Consider the following 15409-nt stretch of genomic DNA (forward strand, 5'->3'; position numbering starts at 1 on the left):
GAAGAGTCAATGCTTTTGAGTTGTGGGGCTGGTGAAGAATGCTGAAAGTACCATGGACTGCTAAAAGAACTAACAGATCTGTCCTGGAGGAAGTGCACTTGAAATGCTCCTTGGAAGTGAGAATGGCCAGACTTCGTCTCACCTACTTTGGTCATGTTGTCCAGAAGGGACCATTCCCTGGAGAAGGATATCATGCTTGGTAGGGTGGAGGGTCGATGAAAGAGGAGGAGGCCTTCAATGAGATAGATTGACATGGTGGCTGTGATGATGGGCTCAAGTATAGCAGGGATTGTGGGGCTGGTGCCGGACCAAGCAGTGTTTCGTTCTGCTGTGCATGGGGTCGCTATGAGTTGGAAACAACTCGATGGCATCTAACAACAACAACAACAACATTACTTCAAAATATTCTTCCTTTATTATAAAGTATTCAGGCTACATTAATAGAAATTAGAAGAATGAATGAAATTGGTTTTTATCTTTGCATATTACCTTTTGTCATATTTGCCATACCTTATGGCAAAATATATAAATTTTTATTCAAAATAAAAAAGTGGTAAAAATTCACAATATTTGAGGTGTTAAACAATTTGATAATTTTGCACTCCTTTTTTTTTTTTTTTAGCAGGGATTATACAATGAAGATAAAACTGAGTAAGTATATGTTGCCCTCAAAAATCATAAAGCAGAGCCTGGCAACTTATCTCCACATAGTACATACACAATCAACATTTTCTGAAGGGTTAAAATCTTTTCCCAATGAATAAATGAGATGATTCATCAGTGAATCAAGTAATTTGCCAATAAATGAATAAAGTTGTTTACCATAATGATACTGAGTCTCATTTCTTTTTCTCACTCACGTTAACCTCAAGACATTTAAGGTAAAAGATTGGCACCTTGAGCTTCATCATGGAATCTTGACATAACTTGTCTCCCCGAGCTGCAGAAACCTCATCAATTCCGATCAGTTTGGCCTTGTACCGGACGCCTTCACCTTTAAACCTCTTTATCAAAGTGGCTTCACTGCGATCCTGACCTAAAAACAGAGAAAAGCAGGATTCAGATATGGTGGTGCCCAGTCTCCAAAGGTTTTACGTATCCACAGTTCCAAGATTCACTCTTCAGTTTCATCTATGTTACTGGAAAGTCAAATCACTAGACCCAGCAGGACAGAATGGTAATACTCCTAGGGTATAAATTCTACTTTCATACATTTAAATCTTGAGGCAAATTACTTTACTTCTCTGAACCTCAGCTTTTTCAGGAAGGAAAAAAGAAATTTTAAAATAACTAACCCCAATGTTGTTGTTTGTTGTTGTTTGCCGTCGAGTCAGCCCCGACTCATAGCGACCCCTCCTTGGGTTTCCGAGGCAGTATCACTACGGAAGTAGGATTGCCCAACCTTCCTTCCGAGGAGTGGCTGGTGGGTTTGAACCGCCAGCCTTCTGGTTAGCAGTCAAGTGCCTTAGCCACTATGCTACCAGAGCTCCTAACCCCAATGTAGCATTAAGAAAACAGAAACTGGTTACATGTGTAAAGCACCTAATATAGTGTATGATACCCAATATTCAACAAATAATAATCACCCACTGAGAGTTCACATTTGAAATTCTTGTTAGGCTAGAATTAGCATTCAGTCTCTTTTGCAATTCTAGCATTAAATATGACTTTGGCCAGGGTCCAAGACCCTCCTTACACCCAATTCCACGGGCTGTTTTATAGTCTGACTCTAGAGTAATTGCTTTTGTATCAAGTAATGACCCAGGGACAATTATAAAAAAAAAAAAAAAAAAAAAGGTTTTACGATATCTCTTCTGCTAACTCATGTGTGTATAGAAATAGGCTTCCACCTACTTGGTATGGTGTCTCCATACCTTGCAAAGGGCTCTCTCCATAATTACTAACATAATATTTTGCTAAGAGCAATCAGTCAGGAGTTCAAATATACCTACATAAAATCAAGACAGTAGTTACTATGGACTGAGCATGTGCTTCTTGTGAGATATTTTATAAACTTTATCCCCACTCTTCACAATAACCCACCTATTATCTAGATGATAAAGATGAAGGTCACAGAATTCAAGTACCTTGTTCAAGTTCACATAGTCAGCAACTGGAAAAACACATAGGCATTCAAACCCAGCTCTAACCTCAGAATAGTTTGCCTAATTACAGGTCAGGACACTGCATATGTGGTTCTTCAATCCTAGAACACCCTAGCCCTGTGATGCTCATCTCCCAGAATACTGTTAACCTTCAACTCTGAGATACTCCTCCCCAGTGTCTTCCCCCATCGGTCAGAAACCTAGAGCTGAGGACATGAGAAAGAACACATTTCCCTCTATCTGAACGATGTGCAAACTACGGCCTTTCCGTAATGTGGGGTTCAGGATTATCTGAGGACAAATTTAAGCTGGAAGCAACAGTAACAATAGCTGACATTGTATACAGCTCTTCTGTTTCGTGTCATTCATTTATTCATTCAGCCTTGACTGAGCATCTGTTGTTACTCACTGGCAGCAGATGAATAAGACAAAGTCTGTGCCCCTAGCAGCTCAAGTTCTGGTTGAGGGCAGAGACAGTTTTCTGTTACAGCAAATAAAATGGTGCCATGCATGATGCTTGGTGCATGAGAAAGGTACAAGCATTAAAGATAGAACCTCATTTCAAATCACGGCTCCTCACGTGCATGTCAAGTAGACTCTGAACCTGTTCCTTATCTGATAAATGAGGATAAAAGATGTACTTTCCAGAGTTGCTATGAATAGTAACTTAAATGAGATAATAAATGCAAAGAATGTATTTTAATATCTGTCACATGGTAGCATATCTTGTAAATGGCAGTTGTCGCAATAACAGTATTAGCAGCCCAGTATAAGAAACACATAGAAAATACAATGAAGGGGGCATAAAGGAGGGATGTTTGCAGTTCGTGTTTTTTTCTGCTATACCCCTGCTGACACCTAGAACTTTAAAGCCTTTGAATAATATTCATACAACAAAATAACATGATTAGCTAGAAACTATAATTAATGCAAAAATCAAACCTCAAGGTTATGTGAGGGCAGATGTCAGGCTAGAGCTGAGAACAAAAGATCATCTGCCCCAATAGACCTTATATTAACATCTAGCTAAACAGAGCCTGTGGTACTGCAGGTCACCTCTTGCTGTTATTCTGTAATTTTTGGTAAGAGTAGCATATGATTTGGTCTATGGTTTCTTGTGAAGATTATTTTACTCCATCATAGATACTGTTCCTGCATTTTCAACACATGACACTGTTCCATTCACCATTCCTATCATTACTTGGGACTTCCCCAAAATATCAACTATAATGATACCAGATAGCATTTATCATCTCCTATACAAAGTATTTTAGGAGCTCTGGTAGCATAGTGCCTAAGGCATTTGACTGCTAACCAGAAGGCTGGCAGTTCAAACCCACCAGCCACTCCTCAGAAGGAAGATGGGGCAATCTACTTCCATAGTATCACTATGGAAACCCAAGGAAGAGTTGCAATGAGTCAGATCCGACTCGATGACAGTGAGTTTGGTTTGGGTTTTGGTATACAAAACACTTTAAGGAGCTCTGGTGGTGCAGTGGTTAAAGAATTTGGCTGCTGACCGAAAGTTTGGGTGTTCACACATACCAGTCACTCTGTGGGAAAAAGATGCAGTGAGCTTTCATAAAAATTTACAGCCTTGAAAACCATATGGGGCAGTTCTACTCTGTCTTATGGTGTTGCTATAAGTCAGAATTGACTCAGTGGCAGTGGGTTGTACAAAGCATTTTATATATACTGACTCAATTGACCCTGGAAACAATCCCAGAGATAGGTATTATTATTCAAGTTTATAGATGAGGATCTAAATTGAATATTTGAGAGGCCAAGTAATTTGCTCAAATTCTCATAGCTAGGAAATGATGTCTGATGTCAAATATCTGATCTTGAAGCCTATCCTTGTGGTATGCTTGTGTTCTTTTTCTGCAAACCCGTTCTCTCAAGCACTATGATTAATTGCTTCTCATCCAACAGACTTCCCTAAAATATAGCCTTATCCTGACCTTGTACCAAACTCACCTGACTCCAATCTGTTGATACTGAGTACACTGGCAGTATTAAAACTCCACTAAGGGATGGAGATACAGCTTGAAAATGGAACAAATAGCTTCCAGCCATCACGTCATGTCCAAAAAATGTCCATGAGTCAGACACAAAGACAGCCTAAAGAAACATTTGTCAGGGCACCAAACTCTACTGGGGAGGGAGATTCATAAGAGGAGGCAGAGCCAGATCAGGTGAATAAGGGCAGGGATTAATATGAAAATATTAGGCCATTTAGAGGAAAGTAGGGAGCCCAATTTAGATTAGGACCCAGGGCCAAGCTAATTTGTATGAAGGGCACTTATGCAGTAGATAATCCAGTTTCTCATTAAATGCTCCACCATTAAAAGGGTAATTTTTCATAAGCACATCTTGAGCAAGGTCTCAGTTATATTAGTTAAGAAATAAATAACATATCAGAGCCATAAGACTGTAACTCCATCAGAAGCACATGTGATCTGAGGGTATTAAGGAGAGGGTCAGGTTTCATTCATTCTAGGTCTTCGTGAATCCCCAACCTATTTTGCTAAAAGCACCAATGCTTCCATGACTCAGAATGGATAAAGGAAAGGGTATACAATTAAGGAAAATCATCAACATTGTCTCTATTATTGAATATTTACTATACCAGTTACTCTGCCAAGAGTTTTACAGGCAATTTCTTATTCAATCTTCACAACTGCTCTTTCAGCTAAGCTCTGTAATTAGTTAGCCCTATTTTACAGAAGATGACACTGAGGCTCAAAGCCAACAGCAGAGCCTGAAGTTTGTAGTAACAGCTTTATTGTGATGCTATTCACATACCATAAAATTTACCCGTTTACAGTGCACAATTCAGTGGGTTTAGTATATTCAGAGTTGTACAAACATCACCACTAATTTCAGAACATTTTTATCACCCTCACCGAAAACTTGTACCCATCAGCAGTCACTTCCCATTTCCTCTGTGTCAGGCAAACACTAATTTGCTTTCTGTCTCTGTGGACTTGCCTCTTCTGGACATTTTCTAGAAATGGAATCATACTTTTTGTGGCCCTTTCTGATTGGCTTCTTTCACTTAGCATCACATTTTTCCAGATTCATCCTTGTTATGGTAGGCTGTCGTTGTTGTTATGTGCCGTCGAGTCAGACCCGACTCATAGTGACCCCTCCTTGGGTTTCCGAGGCAGTATCACTATAGAAGTAGATTGCCCCATCTTCCTTCCGAGGAGTGGCTGGTGGGTTTGAACCGCCAGCCTTCTGGTTAGCAGTCAAGTGCCTTAGCCACTATGCTACCAGAGCTTTATCTCTTTTTATTGCCAAATAATATTACATTATATAGATACTCCATATCGGTTGAAAGATATTTACGTTGTTTCCACTTTTTGGCTAGTATGAATAATGCTGCTATGAACATTCATGTGCCAGTTTTTGCATGTACATATGTTTTCAATTGTCTTAGGTATATACTTAGTGGAATTACTGGGTCACATGTTTTACCTTTTTAGGGAATTGTCAAACCGTTTTTCCATAGTGGCTGCAATATTTTACAACCCTCCCAGCTATGTATGAGGGTTTGAATTTCTCCAACAGATGTTCTCACCAACATTCATTATCATTTGTCTTTTTTTAATTTCAGCCATCCTAGTGGTATAAGACGGTTCAAACCCACCAGCCACTCCTCAGAAGGAAGATGGGGCAATCTACTTCCGTAGTGATACTGCCTCGGAAACCCAAGGAGGGGTCGCTGTGAGTCGGGTCCGACTCGACGGCACATAACAACAACAACAACAACAGTGGTATAAGAAGCCCTGGTAGTGCAGTGGTTAAAGTACTCTGCTATGCATCAAAACGTTGGTGGTATGAACCCACTAGCTGCTGTGTGGGAGACTGATGCGACAGTCTGCTTCCATAAAGATTACAGCTTTGGAAACCCTTCATCCTATAGGGCTGCTATGAGTCAGAATTAACTTGATGGCAGAGCATTTGGTTTGGGTTTCAGTGAGTGTGAAGTGATATTTCATCTTGGTTTTTATCTGTACTTCTGTAATGACTAATGATGCTGAAAATAATTTTGTGTGTTTATTGACTATCTGCATATCTTGTGAGGAAAAATATCTACTCAAATCCCATAGCCTGAATCTGAATTCAAATTTAATTCTTAGCCCAAATTCATGCTTTAACCATTAGGCTATGGGGAGTACTGTGATGTCACTCTGTACTCTGTTAAGGTATTTCGCACTTTCTACTTTCATCACAGCTATTTGAATAGACATCTTCTGGAGCCTACTATAATTTGGCAGATGTCTTATTCAGTAAGACAAGTACCTCACAAGTACTAATACCATGCCAGATCTTCTCATACATTCCCTCATTTAATCAAATAACTCTGAGAGACAGGCACCATCATTACTCTATGGGTGAAGAAACTAGAGCCAGTAGTAAGGAAAGTTACTTCAAGTTGAGGTGGGATCAGAACCTTACCAACATTAAGGCTCAATTTTTCTACTGACAGGCAATAGGGTTAACTGTAGAACCTATACTCTAGAGTCAGAAGACCTAGTTCAAGTCCTAGCTCTCCCATCCAGTACCCCAGTTGTGTTACCCTGGATAAGTTCATGTCCTTAACATGTCTGCCTCAGTTTTCTCATTATCTGTTAAATGGAGATAATAGCAGTCCCTGCCACACGGGGTCACTGTAAAAGTTAAAGAAGTGATACATAGCACAGAGAATAGCTGACTAATACACAGGAAGAGTTCAAGCAACATTGACCATTGTTATTTGGGTAGTTATACTTCCAGTTTGTCTGGGAGAGCCCAGTTTACACTCTTTGTCCTGACTGTTATTACTGGCATTCTCATTACAAAGTATCCCCGTTTTGATGATAAATTGTGCATTGTGGTAGTTAAGTCATGTGTCAACTTGGCTGGGCTGTGGTTTTGAATGGCTGAGTAGCTGGATGCTGTTATTCCCCATGAAGAGACTGGTAATCAACTCCACAGTGGAATCTATTGGAGCAGCTGAGTGGCTGCTTTAGGGTATATACTTAGTGGAATTACTGGGTCTGCTTCTAGTATATAAGAAGATAGCTTTGAGAAAGGTCTCTGCAGTTTTCAGCACACTTGGATCCTGCATGTAGCCAAGTTGTCATTCAGTAGCCTGCAGTGCCCCTGACAATCTTGGGACTGTTAATGGACTTGCATTAGTGGCCTGCCATGTGGTTCAATAATTTTGAGACTGTGCCATTTTACCTATTGACCTTGGGTTTGTCAGCCTCAGCAATCAGCAGCTGCCTGAGTGAAGAGATGCCTCCAGCTCCAGTAGGCCGAGGAGAGCAAGAGGCAAAGCTGAAGCCCAAGGTCAAAGGCCTTTCACCCAGCCCCTTGAGCTGGCACTTTGAATTTGGACTTCTGAACTCCTAAACAGTAAGAGAATAAATCCCTGTTTGTTAAAGCAACCCCATTTGTGGTATTTTCTGTTAGAGTGGCATGAGAGAACCAAAATCTGCAGTCACCCTAGTTACTACCACCATCATTTCTACACCATGCTGCCCCAGAGTGTTCTCTGCGTCAGACACTATGCTAGCTCCTGGCTCATGGCAAAGCCACACGTTTCAGAGCAGAAGTATATAGGGTTTTCAATGACCATGAGCTTTCAAAAGTAGATAACTAGGTCTTTCTTCTGAGTTGTCTCTAGTTGAATCTGAACTGCCAACCTGTCAGTTAGTAGATGAACACTTAACTATTTGCACTACCTATGGACTCTTGGAGGTGACTAGGGGGGTAAAAAGTGTCTCCTCTCATGTCCAGAGGAGCCATATTTCAGCAGGGGAGAAACACAGGTTAACAAATATATGTTCAAGCTATGATAGTCACACAGAACTAAGGAGAAACTGGACAATTGAGGAGAGAGGTGACATTTGAGGAGAGAGGTGACATCCGTAAAAGGCCTTGGAAGAAAGCAGGGTTTCATCAGGTACAGAAGTAAAGGAAACACTTTCCAGAAGAACAGAAAAATATGTGCTATTTGGAGAATGGTGAGTAGTTGGATGACATAAGTGTTTATCAACCCTACCAGGCTTTGTCTGGCCAGTCTCACCTACTTTGGTCCGACTGCTAGAAGGGACCATTCCATGGAGAAAGATATCATGTTTAGTAAAGAAGAAGGTAAGTGAATTAAGGGAAGACCCTCAATGAGATGGAATGACACAGTGACTGCAACGATGGGCTCAAACACAGCAACGATTGTGAGGATGGTGCAGGACTGGGCAGTGTTTTTGCATATTTTCTTCTGCTGCACATTGGGTCACTATGAGTTGGAGCCAGCTTGATGGCACCTGACAACAACAATAGCTATGTTTTACAATCACCTTGAAAGCTTTTGAAAATACCCACAAATGAGAACAATGTGGAACAAAACTCAAAATCATAAAAAAAAAAGACAAGGTTTGCTGGTTTGATAGAGCCTAGCTAGACCCCTGAGCCTATGGCCCCTACCCACCCTTCAGGTCTGGAATTAAATTCACTGCTGTGGCTTCCAGCCAAACAGCAGACAGGCATATGGGGTAACATTTACATCAGGTAGATATACTACTTGGAGCGATCAATCATGGGAGAACAGAGGGCAGTGTTTGCACAAGGAGACAGCTCAGGGGTGGGAGTGCATGGGAGGGAATGACACAGGAAAGAGGTAACTATGGAGAGGAAGCAGGAAGAAAGCTGTTACACTGCAGGGCATTGCAGTCAATGTCATGAAACAAAATGTATATGAACAGCTGTATGGAAAATGAATTTGCTCTGTAAATTTTCACAATAAAATTTCCAAATCACAATTAAAATGAAAAAATAATAAAGTAAAAAGAAAAGAAAATACCCACACACATCTCTTCCCTTTCCCCAAAAAACATTCTGATTCCATTGGTCTGGGATAAGCCTGAGTCAATTAATGTGTTTGCATAGCAGTGTGCTAGGGTGATGCTGATAAAGTCTGGAGGGGCCTCATCATGAAGGGCCTTGCATGTCAAACTAAAGCTCTGGGGCTTTATTCTTTTGGTCATGGGAGTTATTAAATGATCCAAGGCTGCTATGAAGGTTAGATTACTGGCAAAAGTGTGTCAATATCTAGGGATGTACAAGGCTCTCATTGATTGTCCAATTCATCCACTCATTCACTCACTCATTCATTCACTTATTCAATATTTACTGAGTGCCTACTATATGGCTACTAACCAAAATGTTGGCGGTTTGAATCTACCCAGAGGCACTTCAGAAAAAAGGCCTGGTGACGTACTTCTAAAAGATCACAACTATTAAACACCCTATGGAATACAGATCTACTCTGAAGCATAGGCAGTCCCCAATAGTCAGAAATGACATGCCAGCAACTGATACTATAACTTTTTCAGTACCAGGGATGCAACAGCAAACTAAACATAAATATCCCTGCACTCATTCTAGGAGGCAGATCAATGAATTATAGCAGTTATATTTGTAATGGGAGTGTAGTAAGAATCACTTATCAAAACAAAAAACCAGATTCTTAATTTCTACTATTCTGAACCAGTGGGAGTTGAGTGAGTAGACTGAGAAGAGTCAGATGTCAGTAATCCTTAGAAATCCCAGAAATCTGTTCAATGTGGGGTTAAACAGCAACTTGCTTATGTAGAATATGTTCTGTATGGTGATCATTCTCAAACTGGGATCCTCAAAATGAGAATTCCACAACGAAGTTTTAATTTGGAGTTTTCAAGTAGGTGATAATCTTTTAAACATTTTACCAGTTATGAAGGGGAAAAGAAATTGATTTGTTAATAATAGGTCCCAAATATATTGTCATGGAGTTCAATTGTTGTTGTTGTTGTTGTTGTTGTTATGTACCATCGAGTCGGACCTGACTCATAGTGACCCCTCCTTGGGTTTCCGAGGCAGTATCACTACGGAAGTAGATTGCCCCATCTTCCTTCCGAGGAGTAGCTGGTGGGTTTGAACCACCAGACTTCTGGTTAGCAGTCAAGTGCCTTAGGCACTATGCTACCAGAGCTCCCGGAGTTCAACTATGCTTTTTTTTTTTTTTTAATTGTGATTTGGGTGAAAGTTTACAGAGCAAATTCACTTTCCATACATACAGCAGCTCACATACACTTTGTCTCATGACACTGACTGCAATTTTCCACAATGCAACAGCTCCCCTTCCACTTCCTCCCCATAGTTACCTCTTCCCTGTGTCCTTCCCTCCATGCACCCTGCCCCTTTAGTTGTCTCCCTGTGCATACAGAGTCCTTCTAATCTCCCATGATTGTTCTCTCCAAGAAGTGTATCTACCAAGTATATATGCTCAGCTCATGTATCTGTCTTTTGTTTGGCTGGAAGCCACAGGAGTGGGTTCAATTCCAGCTAGGGCTCTATCAGACCGGCAACTCTAGTCCCTTTTTTTTTTTTCAACTGTGCTTTCTTAAAAGTTTGAGAATTTCATTTAGAATGTTCAAAAGGGCTCTTCTAAGTTTGAAAAACACTGGTGAGTCGGATCTGTGGCTGGCAGGGTGTGTGCACCATGTGTGTGTGAGTGGGGGAGAACACACTACCTCATCAGTGCTTTCCTGCTTAAAGCAGAAGAAAAGAGCCTATTCTAATGGCTTAAAGATTTCTGCCCAGATAGACCTGTTTCACTTAGTTCCAAAAACAAACAGTACTTAACAACTAATAGGGGATGCTTTTTCAGGACTCTTAATCCAAAACTCTCTAAATAATTGGAGAAGAGAATTTTCAACATAACACTGTTTTGAATTCCAAAGGAACAAAATACAGGGTTTATGCAGGATCACACAGTTGCCTGGAAACCAAGTACCTTGGGGAAAAAAAAAGCAGTGATTGTTGTGGAAGTGAGGAGGCCTGGGCTTAGGTATAGTTTCTGTCACTATATGTTCAGCTATATGACTGTATGTAAATCATCTACCCCCCTTGGGGCTCAATCTCACACATGCACAAAGAGGGTTCATAGAGAAGATGGCCTCCAAGGGGTCTCTGAGTCTATGATAGTATTTATATGTAGAAGTAAGAGGATACTGACTATAAGCCTCAACTGTGTGATGCAATCTGTATGTCTCTGTTTATAGTTATGGCGATCTTAGGCAGTTGTTCTCATTTTTTACATCTGGACACAGAGTTTCAGAGAGATGACTTCCTCTAAGGGGCAGAGCCAAGATTCAAACCCAGGTCTGCCCAAGTCCATAGAACAAGGTCTCGAGGCTTTTTTTTTTCTTCCCCAAATCACATACCTCTATCAGATAAATATTTTTGAGCATATGACTCTAAAACAGGTATATTTCTGTATAAATTATATACATGGACTACTAACAATCCATATACTGATATTAGAAAAGCTTACTTTGTTGTTGTTTGTTAGTTGCCATCAAGCTGGTTCCCACTCACTGAGACTTCATGTATAACAAGCACAAAATATTGCCTACTCCTGCACCACTGTCATAACGATTGATATGACCAAGTCCATTGCTATAGCTACTGTGTAGTACATTCCAGTCCACAGGGCTCATTTTCTAGCACTATATCAAAAAATACTGTGTTATGATCCATAAGCTTCCCACTGGCTAATTTTCAGGAGTAGATAGCCAAGTCTTTCTTCCTACTATGTCTTAGTCTGAAAATTCCACTTGAAATCTGTCCATCCTGCTGATGGCATAGTTTCCAGAATCATAAACCAAACCAAATCAAACGTGTTGCCCTCGAGTCAATTGACTCTAGAGGCCCTATAGGACAGAGAAGATGTGCCTCTTAGGGGTTTCAAGACTATGTAATCTTTACAGAAGCAGACTACTATATCTTTCTCCTGAGGAGCAGCTGAGGGATTTGGACCATCCACCTTTTGGTTAGCAGCCAAGCACCTGACTACTGCAACACCAAGGTTCCTTTTCCAGCACAACAGCAACTCTGAAACCTCCATAGTATTACAAATGGGCAGAGTGGTGGTGGTGATCATAAAGCTTATTTGTTCTTAAAACTTTTTAGTTGAAGATCAAGTATAAATAGATGCTTCATATTTTCCCCACAAAATGCCTTGCATACCCTGGGGTACTTGCATCTCACAGTCATATCTTTCAGGTCTCTATGACTAAGCAATAACAACCTCAAACATCCTCAGGGAGTCACAGCAAACCTGCAATTTTAATAAGACATTCGGATTTTCAGGAATCATCCATTTTGATTATTGGGAATCCCAGAAGCTGCTGGCTTTAATACATAGTGGGCCTGAGGTACATACATCACTCAAAAGCATCTACAGACTTCCAGGAATCGTAGTTGATGGACTTCTCTAGGCACCTTCTAATCCATCCTCCACGCTGTCTCCAAAGGGTTCCATTCTAAACACCACCTCAATATTGCACAACTTGACTTAATCATTACCTTCTGCATGGCCTGCTATAAGGTGTCTTCCTTTTACCTCTATTTCATTTATTACCCCCATCACCAGTGCCTTCAACTTTAGTTCTATGGGCCAGGCCGTTCCATGTCCCTGGGTTCTCTGCCCTTGTTATTCTCTCTTCTCTGACTTGCCATGTTTCCTTGACAAACATTTCAAGACCCACTTCAAGCATACCCTCTGCTTTGATATTTTGTTCTAAAACACTTCTTCCTTCCCTACCCATCACCCGCAATCAGTTAAAAGTAACCTCCTTAACATAGCTTACGAAGGCTTCAAAATCTGGTCCAATCTCATTTTGGATAACTCTTCCCTTCATTTCCATAGTTTCCTGATAGTGCCCTTCTTCCAGGTGCTTTAATAAGCATGCTCTATACTAGGCCATCTCTGCAATTTTGCACCTGTTCTTCTTTGTGCCTAGAAGGCATTTCCATCAGTATCTTTTCCCAGCCCTCTGTTCTCTCATCCTTTATTCCTTAACTGGGAAGGTTGTATTCATCCTTGAGGCCTACCATAATACATAGCCTCTTGGAGCTCTTCTCTGATTCCAGAGATTTGGCAGGTCCCTCTGAGATGCTCCCATAGTATTCTTCTGATAATCCTCCCACATGACTCTTTGCATTCGTAATAATCTTCTTAATATTTGGCCTTCTCATTAATCTGTAAGTTCCAGTAAGAACTCTGTCCAATTTCACTACTGTTTCCTCTGCATCTAGTATTTTCCTAACACATATTTTCCTCACCGCATCTGTCACAGGATCTGTGGCACTTCACTGATTTTGTTTTCATATCTGTCTCCTTCTCTAGGCTTGAGCTACACAAGGGTGGGGGCTGGGAGTGTTTCGTCTGTGTCCTCTGAATCTAGCAATGGTGTCAGCATAGAGCAGACCCATACACACTGAACAACTGAATAAATTAAATTATTCATCCAAAAGAAGCCCATGACCTCTAGGAGTCAGGATCCCATGTGGGGAAGCTTAAGGGGTAACAAAAATTCACTTCCATAAAGACTTTGTTTCATTGTTTGATTGACTAAGATTTATTTAGTCTTCAAGGAAGAAAATTGCTAATAGTATAAAGTAAATGACATTCCCATAGTCATTGTAATGTTGGCTTTGCTTTTTGCCATTAGGGAAGAATGTTTCTCAATCTCATCATATCCTGTTCACCTTGTGACCTGATAAATGAGTCTCATCTGAATTTAAATCGAGGCAATCCCAAGGGCATCAAGCAAATCCCCCATTTTGAATGGGCCTCAAAGACACTGTATCTGAGAACACTAAGTCCTTGTCCTGGGTCAGAAGACACTGCCAATGTTGAGGTCCCCACACTGTGAATCACCTTGCAGAACCTTCTACAAAAACAAGCGCCTCTGTGAAGCATCAGAATAGGAAAGCTGAAGGCAATTAACATTTTTTATGACACTGAGTAGAGAGCCTACGAATCCACTGGCATCATAAATGGCCTCCCACTCCAGGCTGTTCACTAAAGATGTTAATGGCCAAATAAAAGGTATTTCATACCCAAGACTGTTCTCTCTTTATCTCCCTCACTTCATACAGATTATGATTAGTAGAGCCACAGAAAGCCACAGAAGTGCCAAGATAAGTTTTTTCCCTAATGTGGTCAGTCTGGCTAGGAATTCTTTTACCTTTTGACAGTTACAATATTTCCTTGTCATTTACAGGTCAACCGCAGTGTAGCTTTTCTCCTGAGTATGCACTTCAGTGTTTTTAAATACTTAAACATCCAGGGAAGGCTAGGATGTGGAAGGATAAGAATGCTGAATGATGCCTAAAAGCAAGCATGTCCATCCTGTTTTCATGCACTCTGTTATTTAAGCTATAACCGTGGAGGCATGGACTACACCACACTCAGGGAATGGAGGAAATGAGGTGCAGAGAAGTGACATCCCTGGTGTAGAGCCACACTGCTCCTGAGAGGCACAGCTGTCTAACCCTGTGCAGTGAGATTGTGCTCTGTGACATCCTATGTGGGAGGGATATTGGGAAAGTTACTTTTGTAAATGTTAAGCTCTCTCCATCTGTAAAACATTATGATTATTTGCACTCCTATCTCGAAGAATTATATGAGATAATCTATATCATTTATGTATATATGTTACATCCCTAAACCCAGTTACTGTCACACTGACTCGAATTTATGACAATCATAGGTCTATATAATAAATGTTAGGCTCTTAGCACTTGCCTGGCACATGACACTCATTCAGTACATATTAACTGCCTTCCTCCTTTCTGAATAATATATTTTACATTAAGTACCAGTGGCCCAAAGCTTACTACTGCCAAGTTGAACTGTATTAGAAGTATCAGTCCCAGCTGTTTGGAATTATTTATTTATTTTTTTGGTTGCTTGGGAATAAGGGTGCAATTAGAATAAGATATTCCATCCTGAAGGCAATAGGGAGATCACCTTATGAATTATTAACACAGTCCCCAAACTGTGAGATCCTCCCTCCTTGTACTATCTATCTGAATCACCAGGCCATCCATCTTGATGATAAGAAAATTTCAAAGAGGGATTTTTTTCTCCCCAGTCTACCCAACATTATTCTGCCTTTTGCTGAAAAAAGCTCTCTTGTCTGCTTAGGATGTCCAATTTAAGAACAGATTGTGGAGGGATTTCAAGGCCCAGCAGCAGAGATAACTTATTTTACTTAGAATTCTTTCTAGTAATTATCCAGGTGTTGACTTGTAATGGATAAATAATTATGTATGCTGGCTGCGTAGGAGAGAATGCTGATCTTGTGTAATTGACTGGTTGGCAGAAAGCAGAATAAGGGGAAAAACACATTTAGGGGGCTGTTAAAATGTCTTTTTATAAACATGGATGCTGTCAATATTGCCAAAAGGTAAACTAAGTAAAG

At 40.5% G+C, this 15409-nt stretch overlaps 1 protein-coding gene across 1 annotated transcript in view; it reads right to left on the reverse strand.

Moving 5' to 3' along the window:
- The window catches only part of DAB1 (DAB adaptor protein 1), a 433463-nt gene that overhangs the window by 186679 nt on the left and 231375 nt on the right, over positions 1–15409 (reverse strand). Inside the window, exon 2 of the mRNA XM_042781851.1 lies at positions 897–1036. Within this exon, the coding sequence (XP_042637785.1) occupies positions 897–1036 (140 nt within the window). The remainder of the gene's footprint in view (positions 1–896; positions 1037–15409) is intronic.

This window comes from Orycteropus afer, unplaced genomic scaffold (assembly GCF_000298275.1).
Source record: "Orycteropus afer afer isolate SDZICR_OR568_19922 unplaced genomic scaffold, OryAfe1.0 scaffold00183, whole genome shotgun sequence".
NCBI classification, from domain to species: Eukaryota; Metazoa; Chordata; class Mammalia; order Tubulidentata; family Orycteropodidae; genus Orycteropus; species Orycteropus afer.